The sequence below is a fragment of the Micropterus dolomieu genome, linkage group LG04 (genome assembly GCF_021292245.1).
Source record: "Micropterus dolomieu isolate WLL.071019.BEF.003 ecotype Adirondacks linkage group LG04, ASM2129224v1, whole genome shotgun sequence".
Taxonomy (NCBI): Eukaryota; Metazoa; Chordata; class Actinopteri; order Centrarchiformes; family Centrarchidae; genus Micropterus; species Micropterus dolomieu.
In genome coordinates this window covers 15661799-15683791 of record NC_060153.1, presented here as the reverse complement: position 1 = coordinate 15683791, position 21993 = coordinate 15661799, and the positions used below count along the sequence as shown (strand labels likewise).

Here is a 21993-nt window from a genome sequence, read left to right as displayed (position 1 = left end):
ATGACAGACAACCATACACTAGAGAGAACCTCCTAAGGGCAATGGAGCTGGCGTGTGTTGACATCCCAGTGGAGAACTTCCAAGGATGGATCCGCCATTCCAGGGCGTTTTTCCCGCGGTGCCTGGCAAGAGACAATATAGCCTGCGATGTGGATGAGGTGATGTGGCCCGATGCAGCTCAGCGACATGATGCCGCACAGTGATTGTGGTGTAAATAAAAAAAACTTCACACCCTGATCATGTTTTCAAGAGTACTGTTGTGTGCAATAGATTCTGTTTTTGCATTGAGTTGTGTTACAGTAGTGTACAGAATTTACTATAGATTTATACTCTTAATATGAAACTCACAAATCTAAATGCCCAATCCTCTGCAGAGATCTAAGAAGATCCATTATTGTAAAGTTTCTAAAAATATGCATTGGCAGTTATGAAACAAAGAACCTTCTCACAAATTGAGCATTGTGTTTTCAATTGTTTTGCTGTAGTGTGTAATGATGTGTATAGTGTTTACATTTTTGAAAGCTTCGAGCTGCTCTTTTGGTGTGAAAGTTTTGAAGGGAGAAGGTGTGGTTGTGTTTATGTAGCTTTAGAAAAGGGTGTTGTGTTTAGACATTGGAGAACATGGACGAAACGTTTGTGACATGTGTTTTAGCATTTGAGAAACTGTAACATGCTCATGATTAGCAATATAAAATTTAGCAAATTTATCAGCGTCAACATGCATTCAGTTAGCATCTTTGCCATGTAGCATCAAAGTTACAACCACAGTGCGAAATAGTTGATGCTGGTGGTGGAAAGTAACTACATTTACTCAAGTACTGTACTTAAAAGTAGTTCTGAGGTACTTATACTTTATTTCTATTTTATGATGCTAACATACATACTACTCCACTACATTTCAGAGGGAAATATTGTACTTTTTACTTCACTACATTTATTCGACAGCTGTAGTTTCTAGTTACCTTTCATTAAAATATTTCACTTCCTTTAAAAAAACATATGAGAAAGCTATAAAATACAATGCATTGTTAAAGATTAACCCAGCTTTACAGCTAATACTTTTGAGTAGGTAGTTTTGAATGCATGGCTTTGACTTGTTTTGCGTGGTAGTGTTGGTACTTTTACTTAAGTAAAAGATCTGAATACCTCTTTTCCACACAAATTCTCATACAGGGCCAGAGAGACAGTCTCACCCAGGGTTCATCTCCAGCCAGGTCTCCAGCTGTCCAGCTTTAGGGGCGTCCAGTCCTGTCAGGATGTTCCCACTGTCTACATGGATGACCTTCACAGGCAGGTCACTCATCTGACTCGTCTCATCCAAAGGCTGCAGGGGAGGAGGAAAGTTATCTTTTGGACTGGGCTACTTTCATTGAGCTGGATTTAAATGGTGGCTAATTAAAATTAGACCAAGCTTTAGATAGTAAGGCTGTATGTTCAAGTTGATTTTCCATCAGTGATAATTACGCTGCTGCTGTTTGGCCAAATATCCAATTATGATTTAGTATATGCAGTGTAACACACATTTTATTCTCTCTTTGTGGTTTAATTTGCTGTATATCATATTGTTTGCCATTCCAGTTGTTTTCATGTGTGACAAATTATTTACTAGTTTTCTGAATATGCGCACATTGCTACAATAAGCTACAGCCAATGGCTTTTAAGTTTAGTCACCAGTCGCAGATAGGTATCGTTTCGATATGTGTTTATACAGCGTGATGTTTGTTAGCGCCACTGATGAAAATCTAGATGATCAAAATGTTGATAAAAGTCATTGTGTGAGCAAAGAACAGTGGGCAGATTCGACTTGCTGCTGTGACACTAAAAACTAAAAAGCAAAACATAACCCCCTGAAGCTTTGTGTGAAATCTGATCTACAGTATGCTGTTTAAACACAACATACTGTAGATCAGATTTCAGGAGGTCTCAATGATAACCACAGAAAACAAAGAATCAGGTTTGCATTGTGAACCCAGCATATTCAAAGAGCGAGCATATATTTTCATAAACAAAATCAGTGACTTTGAATATCTGCTTTAACTACCTCTTCCTTTCTAGAGTAGATACAAAGTAATCTACACACTGTTACACACTGCATCTACTCACCTCTCCATCAGGACCTAAGGCAGGAGCCTGACCCTCAGCAATCTCCAACTGCAAGACAAGAAGAAGTTAATCTAATCCCTACAGAGATCGTATACGACTTGTGTAAAAGTCATTGATTATCAGAAACAAAGATCATTGGTGCTGAGTATAATTGAATAAAACAGAGAAGAAATTTGACTCGAGTGTCGGAGGTGTAGACTGTCACATTTACATTTAACTCTCCTACTGTTTTCCATACCTTCTTCTTTTTCTTCTTCTTCTTCTTTTTCTCCTTGAGGGCCTGTGCAGCTTTATGAGCTCTGACCAGCTCAGTGAGGTTGGCGACATACTCGTCAGTTTGCTGCAGCAGGTAGGCCAGACGCTTATCCTTCTTCTGGTCGATCAGTTTACGATAGCCTTCCTCATCCTCAGCCTGGGAGGACAGACACATGCACAGTGTGTGTAGGAGGGTGTGCATACAGGTAAGTGTGTAATGTGCATGCTTGTGTAACTCTGTCTAAGTCTGTGTAAGTCTGTCTCCATTATGGTTTCTACTCACCATAAGCCTCCTCATCCTCTCTTTCTCAATACGCTCATTCTCTTTCTTCTGCTCCCGTTCAGTGTTGGCATGGTAGGTGGCCACAGCCTTGGTCAGTTTCTGCATTTTGCCTGTGATGGAACGGTGGTACTCTTTGAAGTCTTTGGCGTGCTGCAGGATGCTGTTGAGGTACTCCTAAGTAAGAGTCCAAGTGTGGGTGAAGATAAAATACAGGAGAAGAAAGGAGTCAATCTAATCAAAAGCACTACTTTTAATATGATTGCAAGTAACGTCACAACTGCATTCGTCTTTTACCTGATGTTTCTGCCTGCGTTTGCGCTCCTGCTCGATCTTCTGCTGTTTCTCCAGTTTCTCTGTGATGCGGGCCTCTCGCAGAGACTGACGTTTGCTTCGCTTGTAGGCCTTGGCGTCAAGGGCGGTCTCCAGAGCTGTGTCACGACGCATGCACACCACCACCTCTTGACGCAGCTGTGGGTAGTCGTGCACACAGACAAATATACAAACATGGACTCCACCACTGAAAACATGCAGAAATGTGATGCTGTGAGGGTTAAAGGTGAAGGTGAAAACATGAAGCTTGATGATTTATTGCATACCTGTCTCTGGAAGTTAAGAAGCCGGAGGGCTTTGAGCTCTATAGTAGCTTTGGTACGTAAATCACCAGCCAGAGAACCCGGCAGGTTCTCCAGTTCAGCAATACGATGAGTGATACGGGCCTGTAACCTGAGGGAGCAAATACCACTGAGTTGCAGTATTTTCATTATGTTGGCTTTATGTTTTTCTTTTTTTTGAATATAATTCGAAGAAAAATTTGCAAGAAGACTCTCTAGCAATGTACTGCTTATGGTACAATATACAGTAATCTTAACCATTCAAATAGCTTAAGTTTATTTTAGTCATTTTCTACTCAAGAAAAAGAAAATTAGATAAACTTTGCATCCCCAAAGGTACTGGTGTACCTGTACTCTCGCTCCTGTAGTATCTCCACTGGGTCGAGGCCGCAGGGTTTCTGAATGGGGGTAATGCGGTTCTGCTTGGCGTGGTAAGGCATCATGGGAGTAGGCTGTGCCGGCTGGCCGGGGGACTGGGTCTGTGGAGGCATTACTGGGGAGGCAGCGGGGGGAACAGAAGGAGGGGCAGGAGAGGGCCGGCCAGTGGGCTGAGGGGGAATCAGCTTTTGGGGTGCATTGGAGGGGGCTGCTGCATTCACCATGGGGCCTGGAAGAGAAGTAATGGAATTAATAATTATGGTTAAAACTGACATGAATTCTGACAATTAATACTAATAATAAGTATTCACATGGCTGTGCTCCATTTACGCCATGACAAAACAGAATACACACCAGGTGTAGGTTTTAGTGAGAATGTCTGCAATGAAAAAGGTAAATATTCAATGTATAGAAAATGTATTATTTTCATGTAAAAAAACTGAATAAAGTGTTTAGGGTTTCCACTATAATTCTGTTTTTGGTTGGGTTGAAGTGGTGACTTAAGCAACATTTAGACCACAGGACACCCTAACATCTTCTGCTGCACAAGAAGTTATAATCTACATGTTTAAAGGTAAACTGTGGAGTTTATGACCCCTTATTTTTTGTATCGTGCACGTCGGTGAGGATGCACATATGGGCAAAGAGAGACACATACCTGCTGACGGTTTTATGCTATTCTATTGATCAACAGTTGATGGCGGAAAGGCACCAATGGAGATGGAAATGGAGTAATACACCAACAAAGACGGGGAAGATGAAGACTGCTAGCAAGTAAACACGGATGTAAACAATGTAGGTTTCATGAGAAAAGAATTGCAGTCAACAAGTTTGTTAGACCTCAAGGATACACACAATGAGTTTTGTTGTGAAACACTGCAAGAAGAAAACTCCACAGGGCACCTTTAGGTAAGCTAGAACTGATTGAATGAAATAGATATTAAGATAAATACCAGAAAGTAGAATAAATGTAATAAGCTGCAGGCAATGAGTGTCTTATTATTACAGTAGAATGGGCAAGAGACTACAATTTGAACATAATATTAAAGCCATAAACTCTTATCATCTTAAATTATGATGTTAAAGAGGTGGTATTGTTCTCATTTTCAGGTTCAAAATCCTATTTAGGGGTTGTACCAGAACAGGTTTACATGGTTTAATTTTCAAAAAACACCATATTTTTTGTCATACTGCACATTGCTGCAGCTCCTCTTTTCACCCTGTGTTGAAGGCTTTGTTTTAGCTATGGAGTGACACATCTTGTCTCTGAATGATCTTTGTTGGGAGTTGCACATGCGCAGTTCCTAGTAAAGGACAACTAGCCAATCATAAGCAGAGAAGGGCAGGTCAGCGAGAAGCCGGTAAACAGCTTCAATTCAGCTGTAGGCTACATGTTGCCGACCAGCTTGGCACTCTGGCAGTTTCAGAGTGGTTAGTTAATTAATCTGTAACAAAAGTATCTTTAACAAAAGTATCTTTAATCCATAAAGTTTTAACTGAGCTCTTTCTGGACTTTCTGTCCATTGACTGCCTGGAGGGTAGCTAGTGATTGGAAGGGAGAGGAGAAGTGTGTGCTGCAGCTCAGTGTTTTTCCACCGGTGTTTTTGAGGGCGTGTCCGAGTAGCTGCTTGGCGAGTGTTATATGAGCAGCATTTAGCTTTCGAGAAAGGGAAACGGCTGGACTACAAACGAGCTGTTTTCAGGCAGAAACTCCCTTTGGGCTTGACTTTGGGCTTTTTAACTTTGCAAACCTATTACATGCACAAAAAAGATATATAATTCAATAAAAGAGAGGGAAAAAGCCAAAAAGCATAATACCACCTCTTTAATAAAAGGTCAATATTGGCGTCACATTATGGATTATGAACTCTTCTAAACCTATCAATTAGGGGTAATAACTAGAATTGATATGTGCATACCAGCTCTCTGGTATAGTAAAAGGTTTCTTCTTAGGTACTCACACTAGTTCAGCAATAAAAGAGATCCCAAAAGGTCTTAAAGCAGCACCACATACCTTCCGACCAGGACTTGGGAGGTCCATTTGGGTTTTGTCCCTGCATTCCAGCTGGAATCCCCGATGGGCCCGGAGGAGGCATGTTGGGACCCATCATTCCTAATGAAACAAATAAGGGCAGAGTCTAATTATACATTTAAACATTTGCTTTTTTTAAATTTGAGAAGAGGTCTGTGGGAGGTTTATCAAAATTTGCACCTAACTACAGTAGGACATATACTTGAATTAATTTCGGTCTTTAATCAATAATGGAGACAACAAGGCAAGAAATTATTAAATGAAAGGCAATAACTTAAATACCACAGTTAAAAACAATACAACACAATGACACAACATACAATTTTCTTTCAATACACATACTAACATCAAACAAAATACTTACAGTATCCTGCACTCTATATTACTAATGCAAATGTGGCTTTTTGATCATGTTTTCATATTCATGTTCAATTTAAAACTTAGTAAGTGTGCTACATGTTTTTACTTCCTCAATGCGGCTGTCTAATAAATACACCCTTTTCACTTAAATACATTATTTTTTTAAATGTGTAAATTCCTTGAAAATCATATTGATTTTAAACAACCTTTGGATACGTTCAGGTAATAATTGATTTTTAACTCTATACACGATTTTACTTTATTTTACGTTTTAAAGTCTCCCAAATCTCAAAATTTAGTCTTTAATATAATAAGCAGTGAGTTCGCTGGTTCATGGTAAGCAGGTTTGTAAACAAAACAATTGTTATAGCTCTCTTTTTGAAGTATAAAAATCAGATTTGCATTTGTTTATTATGTATTTCCCAAGATTCCACACAGTATGTTCTATATGGATTTATAACAGTATAAGGTATAGAATGAAACTTCATATAGAAAATGCTGAATTGAATCCAGTATTTCACTTGACATTCTTGCTTAATATTGTCAAAGAATATTCTTAGGGGGCTTAATTGACATAATAGGGAGGTAAGAAAGGTCTAGCTTGGAGTCATTAGCTGACCCCACAAGTGTTCACTGACCTTCCAGCTCTACTGTAACTGTCCTTGTTAGGGAGGCAACAGTTAGACTGATGAGGTAGAGACAGTAGCTCAGGCATCGAGCTAACAGAGATTGATTTAGTCTTACAAGAATGTTTACAAGAATTTACTGGTCCACAGATTAGAGTGCAACTCATAATAATAATAATAATAATCTTTAATCTCATGGAGAGTAATAGATTCCAATATGACGTAGCATTGGAGTCTAAACATCAGGTAGATCTGTTGTTCTAGATTACAGCCAGCTAAAGATGACCTAATAGGGAAACTTAAAGGCACCTACAGTCCTTCAGATTTGGTGCTGGCATTTGATGTATTCACATGTTGACACTGTATGTCCTCAGCCGGGCTCAATAAACCATGCTATGTTAAGTCTTCATCAGTCTTTGATACTTCTTCACACTTCAGTTTCCTCAATAGTTACATGTGGTTTTCAAGCATAATTTATTATCGATTATCACCCACGTTTAATGTAATTTCAGACACTCTTTCAATTTCAGTGCCATTTATCATGGATTTGCTTAGTGTATTTATTGCCTGATTCCCAGTAAATGTGAATTTAGTTTTACTTAAATTCAGTGATATCTCGTTAAAATCAAACCAACTCTTTGTATATTTCACTTCCTTTTCAACTGTATCCAAAAGTTATTTCAGTTTATTACCACAACAAAAAGAGTATTCAATGTTATAAATTTATCTTTCAATCAGTCCCATGGGTGCTCACCGTGAGCTCGGCTGTAGCCTGTGCCCATTGGCCCGGGCCCTGGTCCTGCTGGTCCACCTCCTGGCCCGCCTCCGGCTCCAGGAACCAGGCTGGGCATGGGCTGCGGTTGCTGCATCCCAGGCATCGGCCTCTTCCCCTGCACAGCCATCTGGAGGTGGTCTGGCAGGGGCTGCCCCCGGGCCAGCATCTTATAAGCCATGATCTGGGCTCTGAGTTGGTGAAGTTGGTTCTGGTTGAAGGGGGTAGGGCCACCCGGACCAACGGGACCTGTAGGGCCTCCAGATTCAAGGCCTGTTCCGAGGCTGGTGACACTGGAGCCAAGACTGGGCCCGGGGCTGGGGCCTGGGCCAGAGCTACCTGGAGGGCCAGACCGGTTATTGGGACCCAGAGTGTGTTGATCTACGCTGGGGCCATCTAAAGGTGCAGAAGCAGAGCCGGGACCACCAGACGAGGAAGAAGAAGAGGATGATGGCATAAGAGGTCCGGAGGGAGGACCATTTGAAGGGACAGGGCTTGAGTGGTCAGAGCCACCTAATGGAGAGTGGTAACCTGGAGGACACAGGCAGAGTTTCCTGTTTTTATGCTTAGCTAACCGGCTGCTAGCTGTCACTTCATATTTACTGTATGGACACGAGAGTGGTAACGGATCTTCTCATCCTTAAGAAGCTCATTTCCCAAGATGTCAAAACGATTCCTTTAAAAGCCTGCAGCATAGCCAGTGGAAAAAAATTAGTTATTCCCTTTTGCAAAAAGCACCAGACTCTTATTTCATAATGTTTTAAACTCTGACTCACAATGCTAAGCATTTCTGTCTGACTGTCTGTGGTGTTTCATTTCCTGTATCCCTGTCTTATAGCAGGCTGCATTCAGAGGCCAATCTACAAAGGTGCCACCTGACTGTTAACACTGCAACACATTGTTTGAGCTAGACTGAGCTGTGGTACTGTATGATTTGATAAAAGAAACACCTTAAAGAGTTTGCCAACAATGGTTCATTTCACAGCTTGCTACAGTGTAGACACTCCCTATGAGCTAGTCAGGCCACATGACTACACCATTACAGATGTGTCACTTTTAAATGAATAAGTCTTACACAATGTTGGAAAGAATGAAATTGCTTAAGGGAAGTTTACTCTACATATAATCCTACCCTGCGAGTGTTGGTCAAGAGGACTCGGTGGTGGGCCCATCCCACTGTGCCCGCCCGGTCTCATAGACAGTCCCTTCATCTGACTGAAGCGGCTGTCCTCACTCATACTCTTCTCATGCATGCTCTCCATGGGCTGCGGGAGAAATCAAACAGTGTTAAAATCAGTCCCCGGGAGAAAATCAGTAGGTATTTGCAGCTGCATAGGTAGTACAGTTCTGCTAAGAAAAAAGCACATTAAAATAAATAATTAAACTGTAATAATATAAAATATGGAGAAGTAAGGAGTTCTGAGATAATGACATATCAAGTAGACTGCATTGTGAAAAATATGGGAAAGAAGTATGGGTTATATATAGATTTAATATGCAGCAGGTATGTATGTGTTACAATGTGGATGTTTTCAGCCTGTGCCTGTTATGGAATGGTGGAGCCATAATGAAAATGGCACTCATTTTCCTACACACAGAATAAAATAATAACATAATGAATTGAAAACCGATTAAAATGAACGTGCAGTCACATATATAATATGCAAATCTGCCTTCTTAGTCCACAGTTGAACAGGTCTTGTGTGTTGTTGTGAAATTAAACTCCATATGGCTGCATCGTCTATGGATCACCTCCTTTCTATGTGAATGTGATGTTAACTTCTTAATATGCATAATAACACTGAATTGTGGGATATGGATTTAAAAAATTAACTGCTGACACTCTCTGTTGGTCTCAGTGGTGGTGTGTCTCAGTGGGACGTTGGGTTGGGTTTGTACTTCTTACTTTGTGCAGAGGGTGCATGTTGTCCTGGCCGTATCCAGAGGGCCCTGGCTGGGAGTGTCCAGAGGAGGGAGGGCCAGGGCTGGGGCCCATCATACTGTGAGAGGAGCCTGGGGAGGGCCCGGGGCTGGGTCCCAGCATGGCACCAGGGGAGGGACCCGGACCAGGGGAAGGACCTGGGCGAGGAGTGCCTCCCATGGGGGGATCTGGAGTCGACATCGGCCTGGATCTCCTGCTCCTGGATGAGCAGCAGGGACCTGATAGAAAGCAAAGAAATGTCAGAGAGGTGTGAGGGAGGGAACTGTCTTTGCAAAAGTGTGGCAATGCAATGAGCAAAGGTTTGCATTAATTTAGTGGATTTATTAGACAAAACTTTTAAGAACACATTGACAGTGAAGCCTTCAACTATGCTTGCTAATAAATAAAGTATGTTCACAATCTTTGCAGGATCTGGGTGAATTTAGTTCAACGCCTATCAGAAGCCTCGCCATCCTCCTGCTGCGCTGCACCAAATCACCCGTTGTGCGCATATGCAATTGCAGCTACAGGGTGTGCTACTGCGCTTGAACTGAGCACGGGGAAATACTGTAAATTACGCACATGAGCCTATGCTACTGAAAATTTCCTCATACAGACCGTGAAAGGGTGTCTAGTTAAATATATAAAAAGAAGGGGGGAATGGCGGACTGTGCTTGTGCGACTGACCTACCCGCAGCAACAGGACAGGCAGTCCTTGGTGTATTTCTGCGCTCCTGAGTTTATATTTGCGGGAGCTAAACGAAGATGCAGCAGTTGTCGCAATTAGTCCACTCACCCTCTCTGTAATCTGCCTTCAAGCGTTGATTTGTTTCACCGACGTGGCTCGAGCGCCCCCTCCACCGCTCCTATGACCGAATGTCTAGTCACGACTGTCAGGCAACGCGCATGCGTGCGCAGCGACAGCCAGGCTTAATTCACAGACTGGACTGCAGGCTGTACAGTGTTTGTAAATAGTCATGAAGCGGTATAGTTGGGGGTTAGTTATGGTATTTTGTAGTGATTCAATGACAAAGCATAAAATACATTAACAGGAGATCATTCAAAAATGACCAATTTTGGACAAAATAATGATAGATTATATTATTGATCAATGTCAGTAAATTGCAATCAAGATTTTTTTTTTGGCTTGTTTTTTTTAAAAAGTATTTTAATAATTCTCAGAACTTGCAGACACTGAGGCCTTAATGCTGCAAGAACGGAGGTTCAAAGCTGCAAACTTATAAAAGGACACCTTTTCTGTACATGATGATTAAAGACAAATAAACAGGCTACCTAAAGATGTGCACCTGTCTCAGAGTACTGACAAATGCAGTACTTAATCTACAACAGACTTTTAAAACATCTAAAATAAACTTGTTAACTTGTGTTACTGCTTCTGTGTGAAACTTACCATACACAGCAGATTTCACTCTCACCATGTAACAATAGACATTTTGGTGCATTTAAAGCATTTTTGGAATTCATCCATACATTATTTTACGCCAAGACATTTGCAATGGTATTTGAAGTACAAAACCTTTTTTAACCGTCTGTAGTGAGAAAGGGTTAATCCAATCCAAAGCCTTACATCCTGTTCTAATGAACTCTAATAAAGTCATTTTAAACACCTAAACAATGTTAAACCATTGGATGCCATTTATCACTTAAGATGGTTTTCGCACTCACTCACCACTGTGATTAATATTAATTTTAAAACAATCTGATGTTAATCACTGACAAATAGTAGGCATCAGCATGTAGTCATTTATAATGTGTCTGAGTTGCAGAAATATTTAATGTCTTTAGTCGAGTTCAAAGTGAACAAACATGAAATCAGATCACAGGACAGGTTAACTTTAAAAGTTCCTCATACCAACTCTGAACAGTGGAAGACTAGTTTCCAGTACCATGCAGTTTACAATTGGAATGAACTGCAAAACAAACTGACGTTGAAGACACTCATTCCTCTGAGGGAAATACATATTGATGAAGGCTGCATTTGGCTGAGAATAAACAGTCAATTTTTTTTCAGCACAATTTACTGCGATCAGTTAAGAACAAAACAGAGCATCTCTCTTCAAAAATACAAGTCTATAAAGTGTGAGATACAGGTAAAATGTGATTCCAGTGTTTGAGTTTAATCAGGATAACAAACCAAATAACAGTAGTAGTGCAAGTTGCAGAAGTAGCCGTCACGTAAAAAGGGACAAACATAACACAAATGACATTGCAACAGAAGTTTGAAGTAGAAAAAAAAAAAATTCCATTCAGCTTGGGCTGGTCTTATTGACTGTACAATTTTGCCAAGTAAAACCCAGAACCTTAATTTAGGACACTTCTTTTTAACTAAGTTAAGGTTCTGGGTTTTACTTCGCAAATGTACCCAGATTGTAATCCTGTTTAACAGGACAAGCCACAGTTAACCAGATAAAAATAAACACCTATCTCCAACTAAAGGGGATAATTTCTCTTCACCCCAACCTGGGAGCTTTAGGAGCAATGATCAATAATGGAGAACCAAAGAATTTGGGAGATCAAAACCCTGTTCATCTGTGTGATGTTCAGGACAGACTTCTACACAAGAATGAATATAAATCTGTTCAAGTAGCTCTTGGAAGAATATGAAACACTCCTGAATACATATATCAGTACAATTATTAAAGACAAAACAAACTGCGCTATCCCCACGCTCGCTCACACACATTCATAAACCTGATAAATAAATGTAAAGAATGACAAGTAAAAATGAGATGCACAGCAGGTGGTATATAATACAAGAACAATGTCAGGCACCCCCTCTTCCACTTGACCAGTGAGCTAATTAAATATCATGTTGAGCACACATCACCACTCAGTATGTCCAGTTCACACCAGGACAAAAACACAGTAGTTGAGTGTAATTGGAGTACTTTAAGAGCACTTGATTTTAGTCATACATGCTCAACTTTGAGGCTTTTAAGGTGTCTGACAAAGTGAATCAAGAACACTTCAAGTACTTGAAACATTTCTAGCCATGATCCATTTTGAAATCATGCCTTTGGCCCAGAAACATAATGCTCCAGCCAGTACCCATTAATGTCTGTTAGCTTATAATACCCATCCACACAAAAGGTGATGACAGAAGCCACCGAGTTTTTATTTTCGTTGACCAGTGAAGGTGATAAAGCGTCCACCTTGTAGCTGCACCATCAACATAATCTAGTCCTGAGAGGAAATGAGATGTCCTCTTCTGCCCCTATTGGTGAGAGATGAGAGAACATCCTCCTCAGTGCCTTACAGGAAGACAAACTCATCACTGTTCCTTCTGTTGTTACTCCTGTCCAGTTTGCCCGGGGGCAGAATGTGGGCTGCAGGTCCACTGTTATTGCTGCTGTGACCCTCCAGTCCATAGTCCTGACCCTGGCCCTCTACGAAGGTAAAGATGGGGTACTTCTCCTTCGATGATGACAGGGCCTGGGAGGACAACAAAACAACATAAAAGGTCAACATAAAGTGTCGTAGTAAGCTACAAAATATTGCACAAGCAGACAGATTAAACGGGGAAAAAAATCTTTTTATTAAATGACATATTTTTACACAAAGTTAAACTAGAGCTGTAACAAATGATTACTTATTTAAATACTATTTGTTTATATTCCTGTTTTACAACTGCATGGTGAAATAATACAGGCAGCAGAGAAGGAATAATGCTGCCTGGCTGCAGTGAGTGTAAGGACAGAGGGTAAAATTTACAACTTTGTGGACTGCTGCTGTTAAACTGCTAGCTCCTGCAGATTATGTTTACAGCCCTATCAACACTATTCCCCCCCCCCCAATTTGACTGTCAACTCTCTGCTATCTCACAGAGGACATCTTTGTCCTGTCTCAAGCACCGTAGCTATACTACTGGCTTGGATAGTGTGGGTATGGTGCAATTCGCAATCCTCACCACTAGATGTCACTAAAACTTACACACTGAACCTTTAAAGGTTGGCTTCCTCCAGCTCCTGTTGTCTCTCCTCTCTCCACTCCCAGCTAGCGTGCTGTAGTCTACACCTTTGTAATATGAGTTGTATCTATTGCAGACCTATGATCAGTAGCGTTGTGTTATTCTCTTCTCTCTATTTGTTTTTAATCCACAGTACTCATTTTGTGCATTTCAAAGTTTAAGCTATATATAGAGTTCAGATAAATGGACTGAGATAATTAAATCTTCCAAAGTAAGTATTTTAAGTACAAAATTCACCCTTTTTGTTTCTCCGGACAGTATTTGCTCACTGAGCTAAAAAGGCAGCAACTTTTACTTATATACTTATAGTTATTTTAAGCTAGTTTTATTATTACATGAGTAAATGTTTATCTTATATGTTTATTGTGGTATTGCTGTCATCTGTAACCTTTTTTATGCTGCCGTCTTGACCAGGTCGCCCCTTGTAAAAGAGAGCACTGATCTCACTGGGTCCCACCTGGTTAAAGATGGGTTAAATAAAAAATAAATAAAAATATCCACTTGATTTGGCGATCTGAAACCTCTTGGTGCACAGGGCCAGAGGATGTTGTCCCTCATCACTTACAATGGAGGAGTGCTTACAGCAAGCAAACCCTGTTTACCCTAATAGTCAATACATATAGGCAACTCACCACTGTTGTAGGACAGGCAGAAAACAGCCTTTAACAGAATAGGAAGTAGGAGGTGAAATGTTATGCTCACTTCTGTTATTAAATGAGAGGGTGTAAAAACTCACCTCACTGACAGCAGAACATAGAGACTCAAAGTCCTTCTTGTTCTTGGCGTAAAAGCCGATGGTACAGCTGGGATCCATGCGGTTGAAGGGCATCTTTTTTGGAGAGCTACAGTGGAATGACTAGAGCACGACAGTAGGAGACAGAGTTCATACAATAAAAGGTCAATAAAGGTTCATGACAGGATATTTTCTGTGCAGTCAAAACACTATTGAGAATGAAAGTCACATGGTCCAAGTCCAATATGTGATAATGATAGGTGAATAATCTGAGAAAAAAAAAGATAAAAAGCCTGACGGACTAGAGTGAGAGAGACACGGACTGTACAACTAACCTCCAGGGAGAAGTTGACTTGTGACACATCCACCACAGGCTGGCAGTAGTGAGGGTCTAGATACAGCAGCTGCTCATCTGACAGACAGGAAGGGGAAGTCACAATTAAAACACAGTATGAAAGTATAAAAATCACTACCTGTCAGGTTCCAGGCAGCTTGCCAGAAATGAATGGCTCAGTCATATTTGCTGTTCCCGCTAACCCCATAGACAGTATATTACTGGAGGAAGCTACTCCGCTGATTAGAATAGAGAGGAGTGAAGCCAGTTTTGGACCAATAAAATACTACTACAGGGCTACTTCCTGTTGGCACCAGCGTCTACTGCGCATGATCGCGTAGCATAACCGTGGTTCAATGACGTAGAACGGCAGAAACACCGTAATTCTGGTAGCTGCACCAACAAAAAGTTTCATGGCTCAGTGTGTTTGTCTGACTTTCGTCACTGATTAATCAGCCCACCTACGAGGCTCACCTGCCAAACACCAACGCAGCGTCACTGATGGCCGAATATTTTTTTTTAGATTGCTGAGAGCTTATAATCTAAGCAATACGGTTACATCTAACATGTGCGACGGGGTGTCACAGGGTTTTGACGTCATTTTTGGGCCTACATGGATCCCTCCATGCAGACTTTGGTCGGCTTCACAGTCCGACCTCTGGCTTACCCCCTTGGCTTGGAGTGGTTATAATAATAAAAGTCAAACCAAAAACAATCTACCACTGCATTAAAGTTTATTAAATTATAGTCATGTGATTTTCTTGCAACAAGGTTTGGTTCCAAAAACAATTTTCACTTCTTCTAGTGTGTCCTTTTGATGATTTTCAGAATCATTGTTCCAGTAAGGGGAAAATCAAAGATTAGCAAGAAGTATAATTTGGGAAGTGACAGTTGACAGGGTCAAAGCATATCACAGGCAGCAATTACACTGCTTTGAAGAAAGTAGCTTTACATGACTCCTATATGAAATACTTCGAGAAGGCGTCTTATTTACATTTTTAAAACAGGCCTGTGTGCAACCCAACAGTGAGCAAAATTTGAAGGAGTGCTCGCAGAATATGTCATTCACTCAGGGGTGTCCTCATATACAAAAATAACAGATAGAAGAACTTTAGTGTCATTATGGAGGCACAATGAAAATAAATAATAAAAATAAATGAGAGGATTGAGATAAGAAAGATAAAATATCAGCAACTGAATATCATGAAACTTTAAAGTGTTTTAAGTTTAGTCGTAGTCAGTTTAACTCTGATGATTAGGAAATATGCAAGTCTAGAAAAAGTAGTTGCTTATCAAAGAAGAGAACAGTAGCGTATTTCAATTTGGCTAAACTCAAATGGGGGATCATGCACACACACGGTGTAGTTATCCTGAAACGTGAAAGTAATCTGAAAGACAGTATGTGTGACACGTTTGCATCTTTTAAAAGGATTGTGAAAGGTTTAATCCACCTGTTCACACACAAGGACATCATTTTAACTTTTACAAAAAAAAAGCTCTACATAAACACAGGTGGTTGCTCCACCTCAGGTCCAACAGCAATACACTCCTGATTATCACACTGCTGTAAAGCAGAGGAGTGTTTCTCTGCTGACGTTTACCAAGCCTTTTTAAAGTTTCCTGTTAACCAGTCCTTAACAGGTAAGTCAAGCATAAGACAAACAGAAGAGACAAGGTTAAAGGGAGGCAGTAGTAGGAGTGCAGTTTAGCACAAGTATACCATGTCCTGTTAATACTACATGTTCCTGTCTAAGGCAGATTGTGGCAAAAGTGTTGGCTACTCTAGAGTCCTGCCTCTTGCATGCTGTATCCAAAGAACACCAGATCCCATCTTCTGAATAAGGTACTGTTCATTTTTTTATTTATTTTTTTAAAGCAAGAGGAGGCTGGTTCTCACCTTGGAAACCAATGAAGTAAAGTGAATGCTTCGGTTTGCCTCCAATGATTCCAATACAACAATCCAGCTTTAGGATGTTCTGGAAATGAACACAAATGTTTTCGATACGAGTTAAAAGACACGAGAGAGAACATAAGTTAGGCAACACAAGTTTTTAGGAAACATTACTCCAGGGAACACAGAGTGATCGATGGATGGGGGGCGAATATTCAGACCTTGACACATTCGATGTAGGACGGGTTGAGGGCCTCCCCTCCCAGCCGTACAGGCACCAGTATGATCACAGACTTCCAGGGTTGGCTGGAAGGATCTGGGGGAGTCTGGCTTAGTGACAAGTCACATAGATGCACCACATCCTCTTTGTACACTGCAGTGCACAGAAACATGAGAAAAAATATGCACGCTTGAAAATACATGCAAGGAAACTTATTTTAGGTGAGATATTTCCAAAAGGAGCACATGTTGGAGCAAAGCAACAAACATACTGAAGGAGTAATTATCACATTCAACAAATCTCTAGCCTGTAAATCTCACCTGTACAATCCTGAGCCACATACACAGCCAGGTTGTGGACAGCAGATGTTCTGGCTACCGCTTTTCTAATAAATAAAATAGATTCATAGTCAATGCAAAACGTGTCAACTGTGTTAACAGTAAAGCCTTGCTTGTAAAACAATGCCCTTACCGTAGTATGTGTGCCACTATAGAGGGGCCATACCAGTCACCAGCCTTCTTCCCTGAACATTTGCCGATTTCCACCAGCTGGTGAACCCCAAAAGGTGCTGGGGGCTGGTCGCCGAACCACGTCAGCAGCCTGTGGTGGATGGGCTCTGCCTGCCTGTCCCTCGCAGACTCAGGTCTCTTTTTCTGGCTGCATTTGGGTGCCTGATCACCTGGCAGGGACTTTTCAGGGGTGTTGGATCCCCGTGGTGAGCCAAAGGAGGGAATGGGGACCCCTCCCGCCCGTGCTGGGGAACGCGGTCTAAAGACCTCAAAGTCCACGTCGGTTAGCTGCTGAGCATCTGGCCAAGCCCAATCTACAGAATTCAGAAAGTGTTGCACTTAGCAATCACGTACAGCCAGGCTGAAGATCTGGGGATGTTTTAAATTTTATTTCTTCAGTGTTTATCTACAAACAACCAGAGAGTAGACATCTACTAATTAGCATGGACACACAATGAAGACATGTTATAAAAAAGACTGAGAAAGAGACAGAGCAGATGAGAGAGGCAGCACACAAGGAGCCATGAGACAGGCAAGACTATCTGCGATGAAAAGAAACAGAAATAAAACAGGATATGTAGGGCATAGAAAATCTGTGAATAAAAAAGGACCAAGGGAGAAAGAATGAACAGCAGAACAAAAACTAGTGAGCGACACTGAGTTAATAAAAATACAAAAAGTGGCAAGAAGAACATGGGAATTAGACAATAAGAAAGGGTGAAAATAGGTCAGATCTAATGCTGGTGCACTGGATGTAAGATCTGTCCCATTATCTACCACAAGACAACTTATTCAAACTGACCTATATATCTTCTGTGTGTGAAAGTAAATCTGTGTGTAACTGAGAGACAAACCTCTAGGCATCATATGGACCAGAAGCCCCTGAGCCAGCAGCATCTGCCCACTGCGCAGCATACAGCCCCAGCCACAGTCTGTGGTCCAGGTGGAGCCCTCCAGCTGAGGGAACTCCCTCCTGTAGGTCAGCCAAATCCTGGACACAAAAGCCAGACGAAACCGCTCCACCTCGTCTGAGAGGAGGAGGAGAACGGGTAGAGGACGAGAGAAAGAAAAAGAACTTACACTGTGTAGACTCTGACAAACAGCTGTTTGTGAATGTTATCTGACATGAGAAAGATCAGTTTACATGTCTGTGAAATGACAACGAGGGGGAAAACTTTTTTTGTGGTCTACTGCTTTGTGTTCTCTGTTAATCCCAGCAACCTTTCAACGGAAATGGGTTTACACCACTGTGGTTAACCAGAACACACATCACTATAACACCTAGGGTCTGTTCTACTTGACAGCTCTCTTTCACAGATGGGTACTTTTGATGAGGAAGGGATTAACCTTCAGATTTTTAAAACATACGTGTGAACTTACCTTCACTGTTAAGAAGATAGGAGTGTCCTAGGACAGTAACTGGTGAAATCTTGTTAAAGGAGGTTTTAGACTTAACAGTCCAACCTACAGAAAGAGAAGCAGGGAAGATGGAAGTTGGCAAAAAAAGCCACTGGAGACAGCTGACTGAGGCTTTGTCAGATGTTTTTCATGTTGTTTTGCAACATGTTCACCATAAAATACAAATCTTACAAACCATATTTGACGTTGTTCCATGCTGACATCAGTTTGGCTTTCAGTTTGTCCATCTCATCAGGCTCTCCGGTTGCCTCTCTGCTGGGATCTGGTGTCTGTGACGGCCTGAGACCGAAGCTGCCCTGCCGCTCCATGGGCTGCTGCCTCCGGCTCTCTGCCAGCTCATCCTGCATCACTCCCCCTACGTACTGTGCTGCGCTGGGGGAAACGGAGTTCATCATGCCTCTGAGACCTCAGAGCTGGACAGAACTGCAAAGAAAGGGAAAGAAAAGGAGTAGTACACAGTAAGAGATTAGGTCAATTATTGACTATTGACAATCAGTTGTTCTTCGTTCTTCACTCCAGACACTTTTTATACTCCGCCTGAAACTCTTTAACTTATTACACTTAATATTTACTAAGTATTCAGAATTATAGGTTTGTACTTTTTTACCCAATATCGGCTAATATTTCCGTTTCTCCACATCATCATTTCACCATTCCTACTTCTGCCTGTATAGAACATACATTGCATAATGGCCATCCTGAAAGAGGGATCCTCCTCTGGTTAGATGTTGTTGCTTTGGAGCACCTTTGTACATGTTGTCTAATCACGTGCTCTCCAGAAGGCAAACAACTTTAAATTCAAGATGATAAAGTGGAAAGAGTGTTTTTTTATGAAGTTGTTATGGAGATGGTGATTAAGTAAAATACTGGTGTTATAAGCTTGTAGAGATGATGGTTTCTTGGCTGATGTTTTGGACTGTTGGTCAGACAAAAAAGTAAAGGTGAATATGTTACCTTGCGTTCTGGGGAGACTGTGATTGTCATTTTTCACTATTTTCTGATATTGTACAGACTAAATCATTCATTGATTTATCGAGAGAATATTCTGCTAATGAATCAATAATGAGAATAACTGTTACTTGCAACCCTAGTTGAAACCCCCTGAAAAAGCTAGTAAGTAAACCTTAAGTCAAGATTAACCACATTTCCATGGAGTGGAGTTTCATACCCTTAAAATCACGTATTTTATTATACTGTAAAGGAAAGCGGTACTACAACCAGTCTACCAGACAAAATCAAGTCCTCACTTCCTGAAAAAAAGTATAAATAAATATAACATTATCAGTGTAAACTTAAGTCATCTGTCTTCAACCATGGTTTCACCATGTACACACATCACAAAAGCAAAGTACGTGAAATTCCCACCCTGGCCTGAAACTGACTGAATGAGTAGTAGTTTCTACAGGGCAAAGTAGCACCGTGTGAAGTCACTGATTGCACTGATGGGAACATTTCTGTGAAAAAAACACATCATGTGATTAGCATTTGACAACCGGCATGTCGGGCTTTTTCAGCGTCTGTAAAAGTCATCTGATTATGGTGGCTGTCATCATTCATTATTGTTGCTCAAGCTGTCAAAACTCCTACTGCATTTACTCACTGCAGGACATTAGCCTTATCTGTCACGACACTTAATGTGCGTGTGTGTGACATGTGAATATATGTCGCAGAACCCCGAATAAATCAAACAGACCTTATGTACCCACGTCCTTACAGTAATTTATCTATGGCTGGTTCCTCTACGTAAATTCAATATTAGAGATATTTTTGTTCTAACATAACATCCGAGCCTAATATCATTTAACCGTACCGTAACCGTAACCATAACGTTACACCTTTTTTTTATAAACAGCTAAATTAAACATTTACTCGCTAACAACTAACGTTACCAACATTACGTACCTGCTGTAAAAGTCGGCGTTACGCTGGTCGGTACATTGTAGTAGGTTTAATCGTATCAGCGATTTCCTTTCTCTTCGCCCACGACCGCAAGTCTTCACAGATTAATTCAGTCTACTAGCTATGCTAAAGCTAGCTATCTTTAGCATTTTTAGACGCTAGCCCCACGGTGTTAGCCACCTAGCATTCAAGCCAGGCTGACCAAAGATCTTAATGACTTTTTAACAACACACAGCTAATGTCAGTGCAGCACCCGCTCCTCCATTCAACACACGAGCTAACTTGTACACATTGTTGCGAGGATACTCCAGTACATAGCGGGGTCTGCTTCCCAGTCCAGCCACAGCTTTAGTATCTCCCTTTTGACAGCAGAGGACATCTACTTCCTGTTGTCCTTTCCTGACACAACGCCATTGGTTGAAGTAATCGCTTGGGGAAAGCTGATTGGATAATACTCGAACATCGTCTCTTGCTCTTGAGTTGTGTAATCTGTAACCTAGGCTACAAATCATGTGACAGTAAATAGTTTAATTATGTGTAGGCCCTTTGTACGTATTTGTATTAAATTTATTAAATGTCAAATGAAAGGATTTTATGTACACAGGTGTAAAATAACCTCACTATGCATTTTCACACACACACACACGCACACACACACGCACACACACACACACACACACACACACACACATATATATATATATGTGTGTGTGTATCACTTGCCGCGACCCTGTATGCAGGATAAGCGGTTGATGATGGATGGATGGACGGATGGATATATCACTTGTAAATTTCCTTAAACTGATCAGAAATACAGTGTAGACATTGTTTATGTTGTAAATTACTATTGTAGCAGCAAAAGGCTGATTTGTTATTGAATATGTACCCAGGCATACAGAGATCCATGATCAGCAACCATCAGCCTGTGTTCCAATGGCACGTTGTGTTTGCTAATCCAAGTTTATTATTTTAAAAGGCCTTTTGGAATCATGGTTGCACAGCTGCCAGTTGAGGACCTGTGAGGCCTTCTGTTTCTCAAACTAGACTCTCTACTGTATTTGTCCTCTTGCTCAGTTGTGCACCAGGGTTCCCACTTGTCTTTCTGTGTGTGTGCGTGTGTGTGCGTGTGTGTGTGTGTGTGTGTGTGCTCTCCTTACTTACTGCCATATCAGCAAAATATATGTCCTCATGCAACAAACTGAGAACCATTGTTGTTTGTATAAAGTTACTGTAAAATGATCATATTATCATCATTAAGATTGTTTGTTATTTTAATAATTGTTTCTTTGAAAAATTCTACTGCATCTCAAAAAGCAAGACATATTTTCAATGTAACATATTTTGTTTGTTTGTGGTTGTTTTTTCCTCTTTCTTTAGTTTTTATAATGTCATTTCATTGTTTATTTATTATATCCTTTTATCTGTTAATATGTGAATTTGTGCTCTGGCAACATTGTTTACCTTAACATTCATGGCAATAGGCCTGATAGAGAGAGAGACAGAGAGAGAGGGAGAGAGAGAGAGAGAGAGAGAGAGAGAGAGAGAGTGACAGGGGACAGGAAGAGACAGAGCTGCACTTTCTAACCTCATGCCCCAAATATAAAACACTAAGACAAAAACACTTTGCAAACATTTCCCAAATATACCCCAAATTCGAAT

The 21993-nt window shown here is 40.9% G+C and overlaps 2 protein-coding genes across 3 annotated transcripts in view; both read right to left on the bottom strand.

The window, feature by feature from the left end:
• LOC123969259 (transcription activator BRG1) overlaps positions 1-10196 on the bottom strand; it is a 22872-nt gene extending 12676 nt beyond the window's left edge. Inside the window, exons 1-12 of the mRNA XM_046046489.1 lie at positions 10138-10196; positions 9327-9580; positions 8553-8685; positions 7403-7951; positions 5645-5743; positions 3601-3859; positions 3238-3364; positions 2936-3109; positions 2642-2815; positions 2342-2515; positions 2104-2151; positions 1194-1324 (exon numbers count right to left, since the gene is read on the bottom strand). Coding sequence (XP_045902445.1) covers positions 1194-1324; positions 2104-2151; positions 2342-2515; positions 2642-2815; positions 2936-3109; positions 3238-3364; positions 3601-3859; positions 5645-5743; positions 7403-7951; positions 8553-8685; positions 9327-9542 — 2084 coding nt within the window. The 5' untranslated portion in view covers positions 9543-9580; positions 10138-10196. The remainder of the gene's footprint in view (positions 1-1193; positions 1325-2103; positions 2152-2341; positions 2516-2641; positions 2816-2935; positions 3110-3237; positions 3365-3600; positions 3860-5644; positions 5744-7402; positions 7952-8552; positions 8686-9326; positions 9581-10137) is intronic.
• A 1262-nt stretch (positions 10197-11458) lies between these two features.
• atg4da (autophagy related 4D, cysteine peptidase a) lies at positions 11459-20718 on the bottom strand. Of its 2 annotated transcripts, none has more exons than XM_046047982.1 (11): positions 20338-20718; positions 18611-18858; positions 18397-18480; positions 17871-18044; positions 16979-17330; positions 16828-16892; positions 16509-16660; positions 16294-16372; positions 14398-14474; positions 14066-14185; positions 11459-12794 (listed from the first exon to the last, which is right to left on the bottom strand). In XM_046047982.1, exons 2-11 carry the CDS (start codon positions 18828-18830, stop codon positions 12615-12617), a joined length of 1503 nt encoding a protein of 500 aa, XP_045903938.1. In that variant the 5' UTR covers positions 18831-18858; positions 20338-20718; the 3' UTR covers positions 11459-12614. The 2 variants fall into 2 exon arrangements, with proteins under 2 accessions (XP_045903938.1, XP_045903939.1); XM_046047983.1 differs by lacking the exon at positions 20338-20718 and adding an exon at positions 19801-19848.
• Positions 20719-21993: the final 1275 nt, after the last annotated feature.

Bases quoted from the DNA above. Each gene is read 5' to 3' on its own strand.
- atg4da (XM_046047982.1), bottom strand. From the start codon at position 18,830: ATGATGAACTCCGTTTCCCCCAGCGCAGCACAGTACGTAGGGGGAGTG. The intron at 18,045-18,396 runs GTAAGTTCACAC...TCCTCCTCTCAG, and splicing joins CTATCTTCTTAACAGTGAAG to ACGAGGTGGAGCGGTTTCGT. The intron at 14,475-16,293 runs GTGAGAACCAGC...CCTGTCTGTCAG, and splicing joins TTACTTCATTGGTTTCCAAG to ATGAGCAGCTGCTGTATCTA.